This window comes from Sceloporus occidentalis, unplaced genomic scaffold (assembly GCF_023333645.1).
Source record: "Sceloporus occidentalis isolate IW3139 unplaced genomic scaffold, rSceOcc1.0.p SCAF_50, whole genome shotgun sequence".
NCBI classification, from domain to species: Eukaryota; Metazoa; Chordata; class Lepidosauria; order Squamata; family Phrynosomatidae; genus Sceloporus; species Sceloporus occidentalis.
This window is the reverse complement of record NW_028317030.1, coordinates 3,157,148-3,170,048: the sequence shown is the minus strand read 5'-3', so window position 1 is coordinate 3,170,048 and position 12,901 is coordinate 3,157,148. Positions and strand designations below refer to the sequence as shown.

The 12,901-nt window shown below is 42.4% G+C and overlaps 1 protein-coding gene across 4 annotated transcripts in view; it reads left to right on the top strand.

The window, feature by feature from the left end:
* Nucleotides 1-12,901, top strand: part of LOC149288656 (SH3 and PX domain-containing protein 2A-like) — a 106,489-nt gene that overhangs the window by 72,894 nt on the left and 20,694 nt on the right. For all 4 annotated transcript variants that reach the window (XM_089491488.1, XM_089491487.1, XM_089491486.1 and 1 more), the window contains one exon: nt 1,763-1,894. In XM_089491488.1, coding sequence (XP_089347614.1) covers nt 1,763-1,894 — 132 coding nt within the window. The remainder of the gene's footprint in view (nt 1-1,762; nt 1,895-12,901) is intronic.

The window sequence follows — 12,901 nt, the reverse complement described above, 5'->3', positions numbered from 1 at the left end:
TCTGTGCATCTAGAATGCCTTTAATGTACCCTGCAACATTTCATTTTCTCCTATGCACTTGCTCGTAATGTAAGGTGGATTCTCCTATGGGGCAAGTGGTTGGCTGTATGTATATGTATGTAAATATGTGGATGGATGGATGGGTGGATGGATAGATAGATAGATAGAGTGAATGTCCTGTGTGTGTATGTTACTCTAGAATACCACCTCTTTGTTTGCTAACGCTAGAATAGATGATTACAGTTTTAATAACGTTTCTTTATTGAATAATAAATATATTGTTTGCATGGGTTTCTCGGGGGGGTTGTTAGCCACAAACACTGATCATTTGATAGAAAGAGGAGGACATAAACCAGATGGATCATCTTGACAAAAAACCCCTCGGCCTTTGTGAAAGCCGTCTTCTATAGTATTTCTGAATCTATGTCCTAATAGGTGTGTAGTGGAGAAGGAGAACCTTCGGCCCCCTACTCTGTTGTTCTGCTATAGTAGTAGAGAGAGAGGGACAATGTAGTCTAAAGCTATCCCTCCCTAGCATTACCTTAATGTTTCTTAGACTTCCAAGGAAAACACCCTGTTTTCTCATTGCATAAATTCCCACAAAAAGCCAATTAGCTTAAGTACAAAAGAGCAATTGCCCCAGTTTAAGAAAGCTAATGGGCCATCGACAACCATGAGTGGTGGTGCGGCTCTCATAATAGGCACTCGGTTAGACGTCAACAGGATCTTTTTGGTCAACATCCAAGTCAATAGGACTTTTCCCTTTTTCTTTGCGTCAAAGCAGAGATTCTATCATCCCATTCAAAAGTTATAAAACGTTATAGAACGTTCACATTAAATCTGATTACGGGAGCATTTCCATTAATTTGACCAAAATTCTACAGTTAAAAGGCTTCATTTTGTATTTTGTCCATTCATCCAAAACATGCAAAAAACCCCCAAAAAACTAGATTAATGTTAGTTTCAATAGGCTGGTGTTATTTCCCATATTGCTGTGTTTTGATATCCGAACTGTGAGGGGTTAATAGAGCAGTTGACGTTTACAAGAAAGAGCTGCTCCAGAATATGTCTTTAAAAAAAAAAAAATCCTCTTACAAAGAATCTGGCACTCGGATTTTACATCTTGTGCCTAGAAGTAAACAGTATCCAACACTCCTTTTTTTTTCTCCTCCACTCCTCTTCCCCTCCTCCTATAACCTCCCTCCTTCCTCACTCAGCGTCGGTCATGTGTTTCCAGTTAAGAACGGCAGTCCAGAGGAATATGATTGGCGTTTCTAGTCCCCGCTAGACTTCCAGCTGGATCCATGAGCGAGGAGAACTAGCTCTGCAGAGCGGGGCTGTTTACTTACTCTGCTAGTTTACACGAGGATTTAGTGACAAGTTGACACCTTCGTTTCGGCTAAAAAAAAGCTTTTTTTTATTCTTTTTTCCTCCCCATTTCAGCTGTACTGATTCCAAAGCCATGGGACAACCGGCCAAAGGAATGAGGCCGTTTGGTTAAATTCTTTTTCCTCCATTTTTCCTTTTTTCCCCTTTTTTCCCCCTTCTTCCTTCAAATGTTCTACGTTGCTCCCTTTTCGAGGGCCAGAAAGGAGCTTAGCTATATGGCCAGCCATTGGCAACTATGCTACGAGCCAAGATTGTCTTTTGATTGGCTAAATTTCTTCGACAAGTTGGCCTATCATGAATCGGATGGACACATGTCGTTCACGAGGGGCGATGGCTGGAAGCTGGCTGACAGCTTGCTTTTTTCCCGCTCCAGGTGCTGATGGTAACTCCGAACCCATGATACTCGAACAGTACGTCGTAGTGTCCAACTACGAGAAGCAGGAAAATTCCGAGATAAGTTTAAAGACCGGAGAACTGGTGGACGTCATCGAGAAGAACGAAAGCGGTAAGCGCTCTTCTTTTGTCTTTCTATGAATTTGGTCCTTGGTACGGTGTTGTGTTCTATGCTCCCCTCCCAAGTCTGCACATCAGCTACATCTGGTCCTAAACTTGGCTGCGGAGGTTAAAGCCCCCCCCCAGTTATTAAAGGCTCCGAGCCAAAAAATATTGCCTTGCACCATAAGAATGTTTCCTATGTATTATGTATAGATTATTACAATGACATCATTGTTTAACGGAAGAAGTAACACTTGTTGTCAAAACGAAAAACAAAACTCAAACATTCTATTTGCGATACAAATTAGCGACAGCAGACAGAGAATGACTCGTAAGAAGCTTTTACTGTACAAGCAAAGCGTTTCGTCGACGTACATTGAATGGGATCGGTTTGCTTAAAGAAAGGAACTTTTTTGGGGGCCGGCGGGGTGTTTATCTGAGATACAGGACCATAGGACTCCAAATCATATTCAGACTCTGTCATACGATAGGAACAAAGCCTGTTCTGGGCTTCGGCTGCGCCTGGAACTCTTTGTAAATGTTCTACGGAGTTTGCGAGGCATTGTGTATTCCTCTATGAACTTCTTAAGCAAACAAGAAGAAGCCCGGCTCCTCCTTCTAGATATAGAAAGTCCGTGTGTTTAAAGTAGTAACGCGTGATTTACTGCCCCACGGCCGTACTGTACGCCATCTGAGCACGCACCGTACATCCCTGCCCTGCTTTGTTTGGAAAAGCCGCGCCGTCTGCTAGCGTTACAGATTTTTTTATAGACTTCGTTCCAGAATTCCCTGTGAATGTGGCAGGCTGTCCTGGATACACTGTTACGGGGGGGATTTTCATTTTTGCGGTTAGGGGGTAGAAGCAGTGGGTGGGGGGGGGCCTGAATTCAAATTGTCATCAAACGTCGGAACGGTCTGGCTTTCAAAACGCTAGAATGGGAGGAACGCGTTGGGAAATTACTAGTTGCGCTAAGCAAGGCTGTCCAGCCATGGCTTAAAGTATTTACCCCCGGAAAGCAAAATATGAATATCGAAAAAGAAAATGAGGATAAATGCCCTTATTTGTTGTGTATTTTACGTACAAGCAAATCCAGTCTTTATTCAGCAAGTAGTGCCCTGTGGGGATTACCCTAAAATAACCGAAGGGTTAAATTAACATCTTCAAGTTAAACATAGAATTTGATGTCAGTTCAGACCCATCAGGGCCATCTAGTCTTCAAAGAGTTAAAAAACCTTGATCAGTCGTTGGTCTCCTCTTAGATTCCTATCCCATGCATGTTTATATTCCCTCAAGGTGTAAACCTCTACCACCTCTGCTGGGAGGCTGTTGTAGCTAGGTAATGTTGCTCACAGGTCCACTCACGATACACAGCATGTTCCTCCCCATAGTATGTGCATGTTACATATACATAGTACCCGGTTTTAGGCAGTGGGTTTCCACATTCGCAAACAGTACCCATAATCAGGACTGCAATCATATGCACTATGCCAACGGCATTACTTTATGGATATACCACTGGGAGCAACTATCTTCCTGTCCATATAATGTGGATGCTTATTCCTCCCCATTGAGTTGCTTCTGCCCTTTTGTTAAGTTATTGTTCTTATTCCATGGTTGTTGATTGGTCGAAACAGCCGTTATAAGGGTTGGCAGGGGGAAAAGCCCAGTTAAAGCCCCCAACTCCATTTATTTCAGTACTCCGTAGGGTTGCAGACACATTTGACATATCAGTCTAAACAAGCGGGAGAGCCGGCAGAATCGTGGAATTTGTTCTTGCGCAGCTTATGAAAAGAAAATGGCTTTTTATCTATATAATGAAACAAATAACGATTGTGAGGATCGGGCTGAGCCGCGTCTCCGAAAGATTTATTATCTGGGAACGACGCATAGAAAATTCTGAAACCACTTCTTGGTATTTAACCAGCAGGGTATTGACATTCTAGACATGACTACATTTAGAGAGAAAAAAAATGGAAGTTCAGAATGTCCGACTTAAAAAAAATAATAATAAAGAACTGACCTGTGGCTATAGATCCGTTTTTAAGGGCATAAATCTAAAATGTTGGGGAAATTACAGACATTTTTATTAATAATGAGCACAATGAAGCCAAGCATTCAAGAACTAATGTCAAGAAATCCGTCCCTTTCCAAAAATCCCCATCTTACGGTTCTGTATACATAATAAACCCACTTTATGTATACGTTATGGGGGAAGCCTGTTCTCAGGATCCACATTACATTATTATTCCTCCCCATTGTGTGGAACGTTAGATGCCGGATTCTAGAGAGGGATATTGGATTCATGGCAATAAATCAATATTCAAGTTTCCGCCCCCCCCCCCCCCCAAATACCACTCAGTGCTGATCATATCGCTCGGGGGTCACGATCCAAACGTCTTCAAAACAAATTCACTGATTGGGAAACAAAAAAATATCGCAAGCCATAGACTGTTGGAATAAGTCAATTGAATCATTCTATTTTTATTTGGAGAACGCTGTTGACATACTCCATCCGTGTCCGTGTTCCAGCGTTTTGCAATAGTCATGTGCCTAACTGCATTTTTTTTGCCTAATCCAAACAAGAGGGGTATAAATTAAGAACATGTTTCCTCTTTTACTGAAAAGAACTTAAAAAAACCCTAAATAAATAAATTAAATGTTCTCATTAATGGATTTTCAGCCCATAAGCTGTCAGAGAAGTACTATTTGGGACTCTGTTTAGTGAATGATTAGTGTACCTTTAACATGTCATTCTAGGGCACACGAGTCAAGGAGATCTGGTGAGTTCAATGGTTCTCCACACACCATGTACTAAATGACTTAAAGTCCCAAAGCGCCCTTCTTCCCTAAGAAGCTGTTGGGATTGGTAATTGCCCAACTCCCATCATCCACAATCATTGATCGCATTACAACATGGGGGGATAAATAAAGTCAGCTTTACTGATTGGGACATTCTCCAGTGGCCATCTTCCACGGTCCACAAGCTCCTCCATACTCCATGTGACCTCACCGTTGGAGAACTCAAAGTGTTACATTTGGGAACAATGTTCCAGTAGGACTCCGAGCTGGCGCAATGTTCTTGGTGGATGTTCCAAGATTAAGAATCCTGCTGTAAGTGTTATTTGCAGAGTGACTTTTCAAGGGCTTTACGTAGCGCCTCCCCTAGGGTCCCTCGGTTATTTTCTGCAGAATATTAGAATTGTGCCTCTGACGCATTTCTTTCCTTAGCTAGAGACTGGTTCCTTTATCCACATTTGGTTCCATGGATATCACACTCTCTGCTTCACCTACAACTAGAATAGCCACCACCCCACCCTATATTTCCCATTCTCCCCGAAGGGACAGGTTTGGCGGCATCTGCCGCGTCTCGTTATAGCATCATAACGGTTATTCTAGGACTGCCAGTTTTAAAAGACGTTGGCAATGGAAACACTTCGGCTAAGTGCCTTACAGAGATGTTAAGACAAAGAAGACAGTCACTGGAAGGTTTAGCAGAACTCGCTAATTCCCACTCGCCCGTTATTACATCTTGTAAAACATAATTATCACGGTTATTGCAAATACACTTTGAAAGGAAGTGCATGGAAACAATTGTAGCTTTATCCGTGGAGCGTGTTTGGCAGTGTTTGTACCAGCAACGGTTTCCCTGGAATGATAACCCCGCAAAGGAGTTTTAATTTTAATTTACCACCAGACGTCGAAAAATCCCCACCAAGTGGGAATGTGAGACGTTCAGTCCTTCACCTGCAGCTGGACTTTCAGGCCAGATGTCCTTATGTGCAAATTATATCTGGGAATTTCCTTAAAGCGTGGAAAGAAATAAACATTTGGTGCGTGGGGTGTGTAGGTATCACTCGGCCTTTAATAATACTGACAATTGATGAATATATTGAATTTTTCCATGATGCCCTAAACAGTGGGGATTCAGGCAAATACTCAACTCAGTCGCTACCATAATGGCTATTCGCAGGCCGTATATAGATCGTTTGGGAAAGTATTCATAAGAATGTTTTTCTATAAAACCCTTGCATTGGTTGCACATGTACAGCAAGGGTCAAGCCATCCATTTTCTGTAGGACCTCTAATTAGTTTGTCTTTAAGTGTGATAGAAGATGTAGCTTTTGCTGGTAGGACACTGATTTTCTGTGTTCATTGTTTTAGAAAGCTATGTCTACAGGGCTGGTGGCATTATGTGAGGGCAAGTCCGGCCAAGTGGCCCAGTAATGAGGCAGAGAACTCTCGAGTTGTATTATCTAGTGTGGCCTAAAACATACTTACAGAAAGGGAATACATAGAAAGCCAGTGGAAGGAGCACAGAATGTATACAGTCCGGTACCCTGGTGGCTATTGCTGTGTTCCTTGCCAGTCCCCTTTTGAACGTGTATGAGCGCTTAATTAAGGGGAATGAAAGGCCTTAGACTGGAATAGATTTGATTAAACAGAGGAAGGAAGCGTTCTTCTCAAAGAAGATCCATCATATTTGAGATTCCATTATACTGATGGTGGTGTATGATAGCTGAGGGTTTAGACTGGATCATGGAACCCCATTGCCATGTAACACATGGTGGGTTTTGCAATGCTAAGACTAAGACGACCCCCCAAATCTGAATATTAATTTAGGAAAAAAAGAAAAAGCCTGAATATAAGACGACCCTGTAGGAAAAAAGTTTTACCAGTAAATGTTAATTCATCGAAACTATTTTTTTTAATAAAAGCTATGATTGAGAAAAATATTTTGGTTTTATTTCCTTCTATTTTCCAACTTGCCCCCCAGTTATGCACATCTGCCCCAGAAATGCCTTATACCCCCTATATGCCACTGTGTCCCATGATATGCCTTTTAAACCTCTAAATGCCACTGTGCCCCATGAAATGCCTTTTAACCCTATATGCCACTGTGCCCCATGATATGCCTCTTGACCCCCTATGTGCCACTCTGCCTCCAGAAATGCCTTATACCCCTATATGCCACTCTGGCATTTAGAGGGTTAAAAGGCATATTATGGGGAAGAGTGGCATCTAGGGAGGTTTAAGGCATTCAGGAGGCAGAGTGGCGTATAGAGGGTTAAAAAGGCATTTCTGGAGGCAGAGTGGCATTAAGGGGGTTAAAAGGTATTTCACAGAGCACTCTGCCTCCAGAAATGCCTTGTGCCCCCCCATTTAACACTCCCCTGCCCCCCCCCCCAAACTTACCGGTGCTTCTGACTTCCCTGTCATGTAGCCGGGGCAGCGTGTAGATCCCACGCACTTACGCTGCAGCCGGAAGGAGGCGTGGCTAGCAGCGGGGGTTGTCTGCGTCCATCTCGCAGACCTTCCCTGACTGTCAGAGATCAGAGTTCCCCACACCGGTGCGGGGAACTCTGATCTCTGACAGTCGGGGAAGGTCTGCGCGATGGATGCAGACAACCCCCCGCTGCTAACCACACCTCCTTCCTGCTGCAGCGGAAGTTGTCTACGCGAATCACGTAGACATCTACACGCTGCCCCAGCTACACACCAGGGACCCAGAAGTACCGGTAAGTGGGGCGGGGGGGGGGAGACAGGAGGATCCGGGTCCCCTGCAGCTGCGGGGGATCTGGATCTTAGTCGTCTTATAGCCAGACCTATTTGAGGTCTGATTATAAGACGACCCCGATTATAAAACGAGGGGTATTTTTCAGAGCATTTGCTCTGAAAAAAACCTCGTCTTATAATCGAGCAAATACGGTATTACTTAATCCTTGATTGATCTTGATTATTGGTTATCTTTGAGTATATAAAGAGGAGAAAGCATAGCGTTGGCCGAGCCTTGAGTTGCCGAACTTCTTCTTAAAAAATTTCTGTATGAAGTCCTTGTTAAGTCCTGCTTCTGCTTCTGAGTTCATCGGTGGTCCATGTCAATTGACCCTTGCTGATCTTTACCAGTTGGCATCAAGCTGTGATAAGTTCACTTATACTATTTCAATCATAGTCTGTTATCGAAAAATAATCACTGTGATTAGAGTGTATTGGAGTACCAGTTCAGGATAGTGGGGATTTAAATCGGGCAATACATGATGGACCACGACTAACTCCAAAAATGGTAGGTTCTAATAGGACTGCAAGCCAAAGCTGCTGGATAAGACTGATGGAGGGCATAGTCCAAGAACAGCTTGTTGTGACGTGGCACAAGTTGATCTACAAGCCAGTTGTTGGTAAATGAAAAAGAAAAATCACTGTAAAATTGCAGGGTGGACTTAAGTTGAAACTATGCTGTGTGTTGTGTCAAACGAGGACAGTATTAATAGCACGCCGAGACAAGAGCTTTCCCCAAGCTGCTCAGAAAATAAGCAGTTCCAGTGATTTTTGGCTTATTTTCAGAAATGTTACAGCAAATAAAATGCCGGATTTTTTTCATTTTGCGTCATTTTAAAGTCGCAGTGGGGCCCTGATCAGCTGTCTGCTGGATACGTGCTTCCCGCACAAAACCTTAATATAAGCCAGCGAACGGCCACAAACAGCATTGCAACGCTGGCCTGAGTGGCCATCATGGTGGATGGGAAGGCTGTTTGGCCACCGGCTCATGGGACACTCTGTGTGCCCAAAGGCCCATTTGAGTCTAGATTTGGATCTACACGGCTTGAAGGTCTTCTCCTGCTTCCCAAAACAATCCTAGAACAAGTTTTATTGTAAAATGCTTGAATGTAACATCGAAGGTAAAAAATTTGGTTAATTGTATTTAGATATTTAGTTCTTATTTTGCTTATACAGGAGAGTCTAGTCCCCAACATATATTTTTCTTCATCATATTGGACTTCATTTTGCACAAACGATGCTTTTTACGACAATCTATAGTTACGCAATATAGAACATTAGACTTTAATTAGAAATTAGATTTAGATTGCTTCATTTAACTCTTCCCACTGAAGAAACATGGCGCTGGAATGGCCCATTAATGGCTGTCTTTCTTGACATTGTACACGTGGTTTGTGTAATTCATCACCAGGAAGTCACCTGCTTATTTTTGTAATGTCTCGTGGCCGATCGAGTTCTCAGCACAGGAGCGTCCAATTACGGCCATAAAAAATGTGAATTCTAGCCCAGGATTCCTTTTCTTAACTTATTTTCAGCCAAAACGTCTGTATATGGACGATCAGGTTTTTGACCTGTCTGCATGGACCTTTCTCGATGACAAGCGTTTTCCTAAACACTTACTGACCGTCGTTACCTCATACAGAACCCAGTCAATTTTCCTTCTTGCGTTTCATCCTTGGGGACAATTTTCCTGTTGCAGACGTTCATTTGGTAACCGTATCTCTCTTAGATGTACATACTTCACTTAAAAATGTCAGCAGGCTAGAAGAGCAATCTTAAGACATACTGAACACTTATAAAAGACCAGGATTGGAACATATTGACTGAAGTTGGCCATATCGTCTCTAAATAATCATCATAGATCTGACCGGCATAATTTCAGAAGTAAACACAGACCTTTTTTGTATAATATATCTGCCACCATTGAGATATCGGTCTCATTAAGACCATCACCATAATGATATTAATTTTAGCAAGGGATAGCCACTAGGAGAACCCTTCTTGACCATTTGCCCATGAGTTTTGCGGGGATCCCCTGTAGTCCATGCATGGTAAATGCACTTTATTGCCCTTTCTGCTTTAACGGGATCATACAAGGTAGGCCGTCTTTTTTTCTAACTCCAAAAAAAACAAACATGTCCTGTACATCAGTTTGCTAGACATATACCCTGACTCCCTGTGATCAATAATAGAATGTCTCAGTCTCAATTTCCCAGCCTGACTATCTGACATAGGAAAGTCTGTTGAGGAACAGACTACATTAGCATTCCCATAAAGCATCAGCAGGGAAAGTCACCCAAAATATCACTCAACTGACAACAATGACGGACTTCAGGTGTGCAGATAAAGGGAGTTGATTGGAACAAAATGAGCTGAAACCAGGTTTGACACCGACCGAAATTACTGGGTTTATGCTGAAGAAGAAAATGTTTTCCATGCCGGGACTTCCCCTTTAAGGTCTAAGATTTTGGTGTCAGCGTTGAACTGAAATCCAAACAGCCCCGATGCTGCAATACTCATTAAGATGATGACCTCATGTAGGCTGAGTTCCTGACGGAGCCATATTCCGCTAAATGCCAAAAAGTTATAGAAAGATTGACGTTCCACAAACCAGCTGCTTACTAGCCAGAATTCTGCTGCCAGAGCCGGGAATAGAGTTTGCCAGATTTAATAAACATTAACTGTTTCTTTTAGAATTCCAAACAATGTTATTACATTTTACTTTTTTTTTTTCAAGTAAAAAAAAAAAAAATATTAAAGTAATATTCTGTCTAGAAAAAAAAATGTAAACCAACCTCACAAGTTCTCTTAGTCCTCTAGGAAAACCCAAGAAAGGCAAACAAAACAATACATATCTGATTTTGGCTGGGTGTCCGATGATGTCAGATGTGTCATAGTGAGCGAGTCCTTCTGGATACATTGTAACCGGTCTGACCATACAAAGGAGAGTGCTGTTTGATTTTTGTAGTTGGGGCAGCTATTTGGCCCAGGGTAGAGCAGGCAGGTGGGGCATGGGGGGTAGATTTCATTTAAACAGTTTAGGCTATTAGATGAAGCTTTCTTGTGTGTCTTTTACTCGTGATTACACTAATTACCACCGGGGTGTAGTCTAGAGCGGCAAAGATTTTAGAAAGCATTTACACCCCAATTAGGTCATTTCTGTGCTCCTTAAAACTGTCATTGAGCTTTGGACAGGACCGCACAGCGCACACTGTCTTAAATACTAGATAGGTGGTACGGATTGCCCCCCCCCGCGGACTGTTGCCTGGCCATTTCAACACATGGCTTCATGCTCTGAAGACCAGTATATGGCGATGGGCCTCCATTTGTAGAATCGAGGGGATTTATTGCACAGATGACTATCTTAGTCCTATTTATGAGCCCCGCTTACTCCATAGCTCTGTGCTTGTAGAAAGAAAGTGATTCTTGTTTTAAATGGTTCGTCAAACCATTAAATGTTTGATTTACCGTCACTTGATGCAGTCTAGGCTGCTATTTGTTTTCCTGGAAACTGCAGAAGTAGCTTTTAAAATTCTATTAAAAGAATGATCTTATCGAAAACGTTCTTTTGGCCAGTTATTCTATTTACGTAAATGTATCTGTCCAAAGAGACTCTGTGAAACTCTCTGCAGGGAGCTTAAGCCCCATACCTAGCATACCCTTTTCAGGACCGCATGGGGGGGGGCATGAATGCACCATCTAAATGCCATCGCACATAGTTATAATTTTTTCCTGATTAGATGCAGTCACTCATACTCTGGTCAGCCTCACAGAATAAAATTACGATGACGTCACATATACTCATCACAGCGGAATGCGTTAGCAAAGCCTACATTTTTAATTCCTCTGCTCTCAAAGGGTTAATGAATAAAGTGGGTTTATGGGCAGACCCTTATTTCTACAGAATGCACGGCTTGCAATGGCGGAGAATGCCCGTAGTTAATACCATATGTAAAATAAGAACGGCAGACTAAAGCCTTTCTGCTAATAGTAATACTTCCATGATCGGAAGATTGTAAAAGCTGGCTTTTGCTGAGCTGTTACTAGACACTGGCAGGGATGAAACTTTCCTCTCCAAGTTTCGAGTAAGAGGTCCATGCTAACTGAAGTCATATGTTATGAAATCGTAAATCTCATTCTAACGTTCAAAAGGAATATATTTTATGGTCTTCTGCTGGCTGGAGAGCAGGGTATTGTGAGGGCTTTTAGGGTGGATAGTTTTTGGGTTAGTAAAATTAGTTGTGAGATATCATTAATTGGTAAATATTGTCAGATGGTTTATGAGCTACACTGAGAGTTTCTTCTTGTTAAAAGATTGCGGTCTGTATTCTAGAAGTCAATGTTTCCATCTTGTATCCAGAAGATCTTCTAGAACGCCTTGTGTGGTCATCAACGCTTGGATTGTCCATCCAGGACCTGCAGTGTTTCAGTCCAACCCTAAAATAATACAGGCTTGTTTTGATTTAAAACAATCGGAAACTTTTCTGAAGTATGTGCTCGGGTGGGGTGTTGTATGTTGACATATTGGGCTTAACATTTTTTATGCCTCCTTGAACGCTGGCAGGTAGAGAAGTTTATTCACGAAACAGGGAGTTGTGTTGAGATAAAGGACCAGCTTTAAGAAAATGTTTTTCTCTACAAGAAGGGTCAAGTTAACCCTACATTACGCAATGAGATGGTTTTTCAACACACTGACTGAAGTACAACGGGATCTCCGTTAAGCGTTCCTCCTGTATCCTGCCAAAAAAACATTACTTCTACTTCTACTTTTCCTTCATATAGATGTCTGCAAACATACTTGTTTTTCCTGGCTGCTAAATATATATGTCTGGACCCTAAATATAGCTGTCTGGCTCCTAAATCCTCAACAAATTTGGGAACCCCTGCCGTAGAGCTTTTTTTTTTTTTTTTTTCTCCTCAGGTCTCCTACCCTGGAGGACGGAATACTTTAGGGACGTAGTCAAGTCACAGATATAGGGCAAGTGGATTGGCATGGAGTGCATGGTTTATGATATAAGGGGCTCTGTTCCTGGAGGTGTGAGGGCAGATGCCACCTCAAAGCCCATTTCAGATTTTAGCATTTAATCTACCAGCAAATAGTGTTTTGGGCCAAATCTGGCCGGCCACGAGTCCGGCCGAAACAGTTTTATTACTACAACAGCTGGAGGGCTGCAGCTATCACGCTTAATTGTTTAGCCTTTTTTCATCACCGCTATAGAACGTTTGGGTATAGACTTTCCATTTTGTATGAACGTCTGCTGGACCCTTGCCTGCATTTTATCAAACCTGTCGGCTGACATTTTCCTTCAGGCAGCTCTTCTCAGAGGACATTTGCCCCGTTGTGCCTAAACTTTAGGTGACTCTGGTCCTTCTCTGTTTAAACTTGATGCCTTTAGCCATTAACTGTTGAAGTGCAACGGGAGAGGCTACCACATTGCGTTACAGTGCTTTATCCAGCTCTTT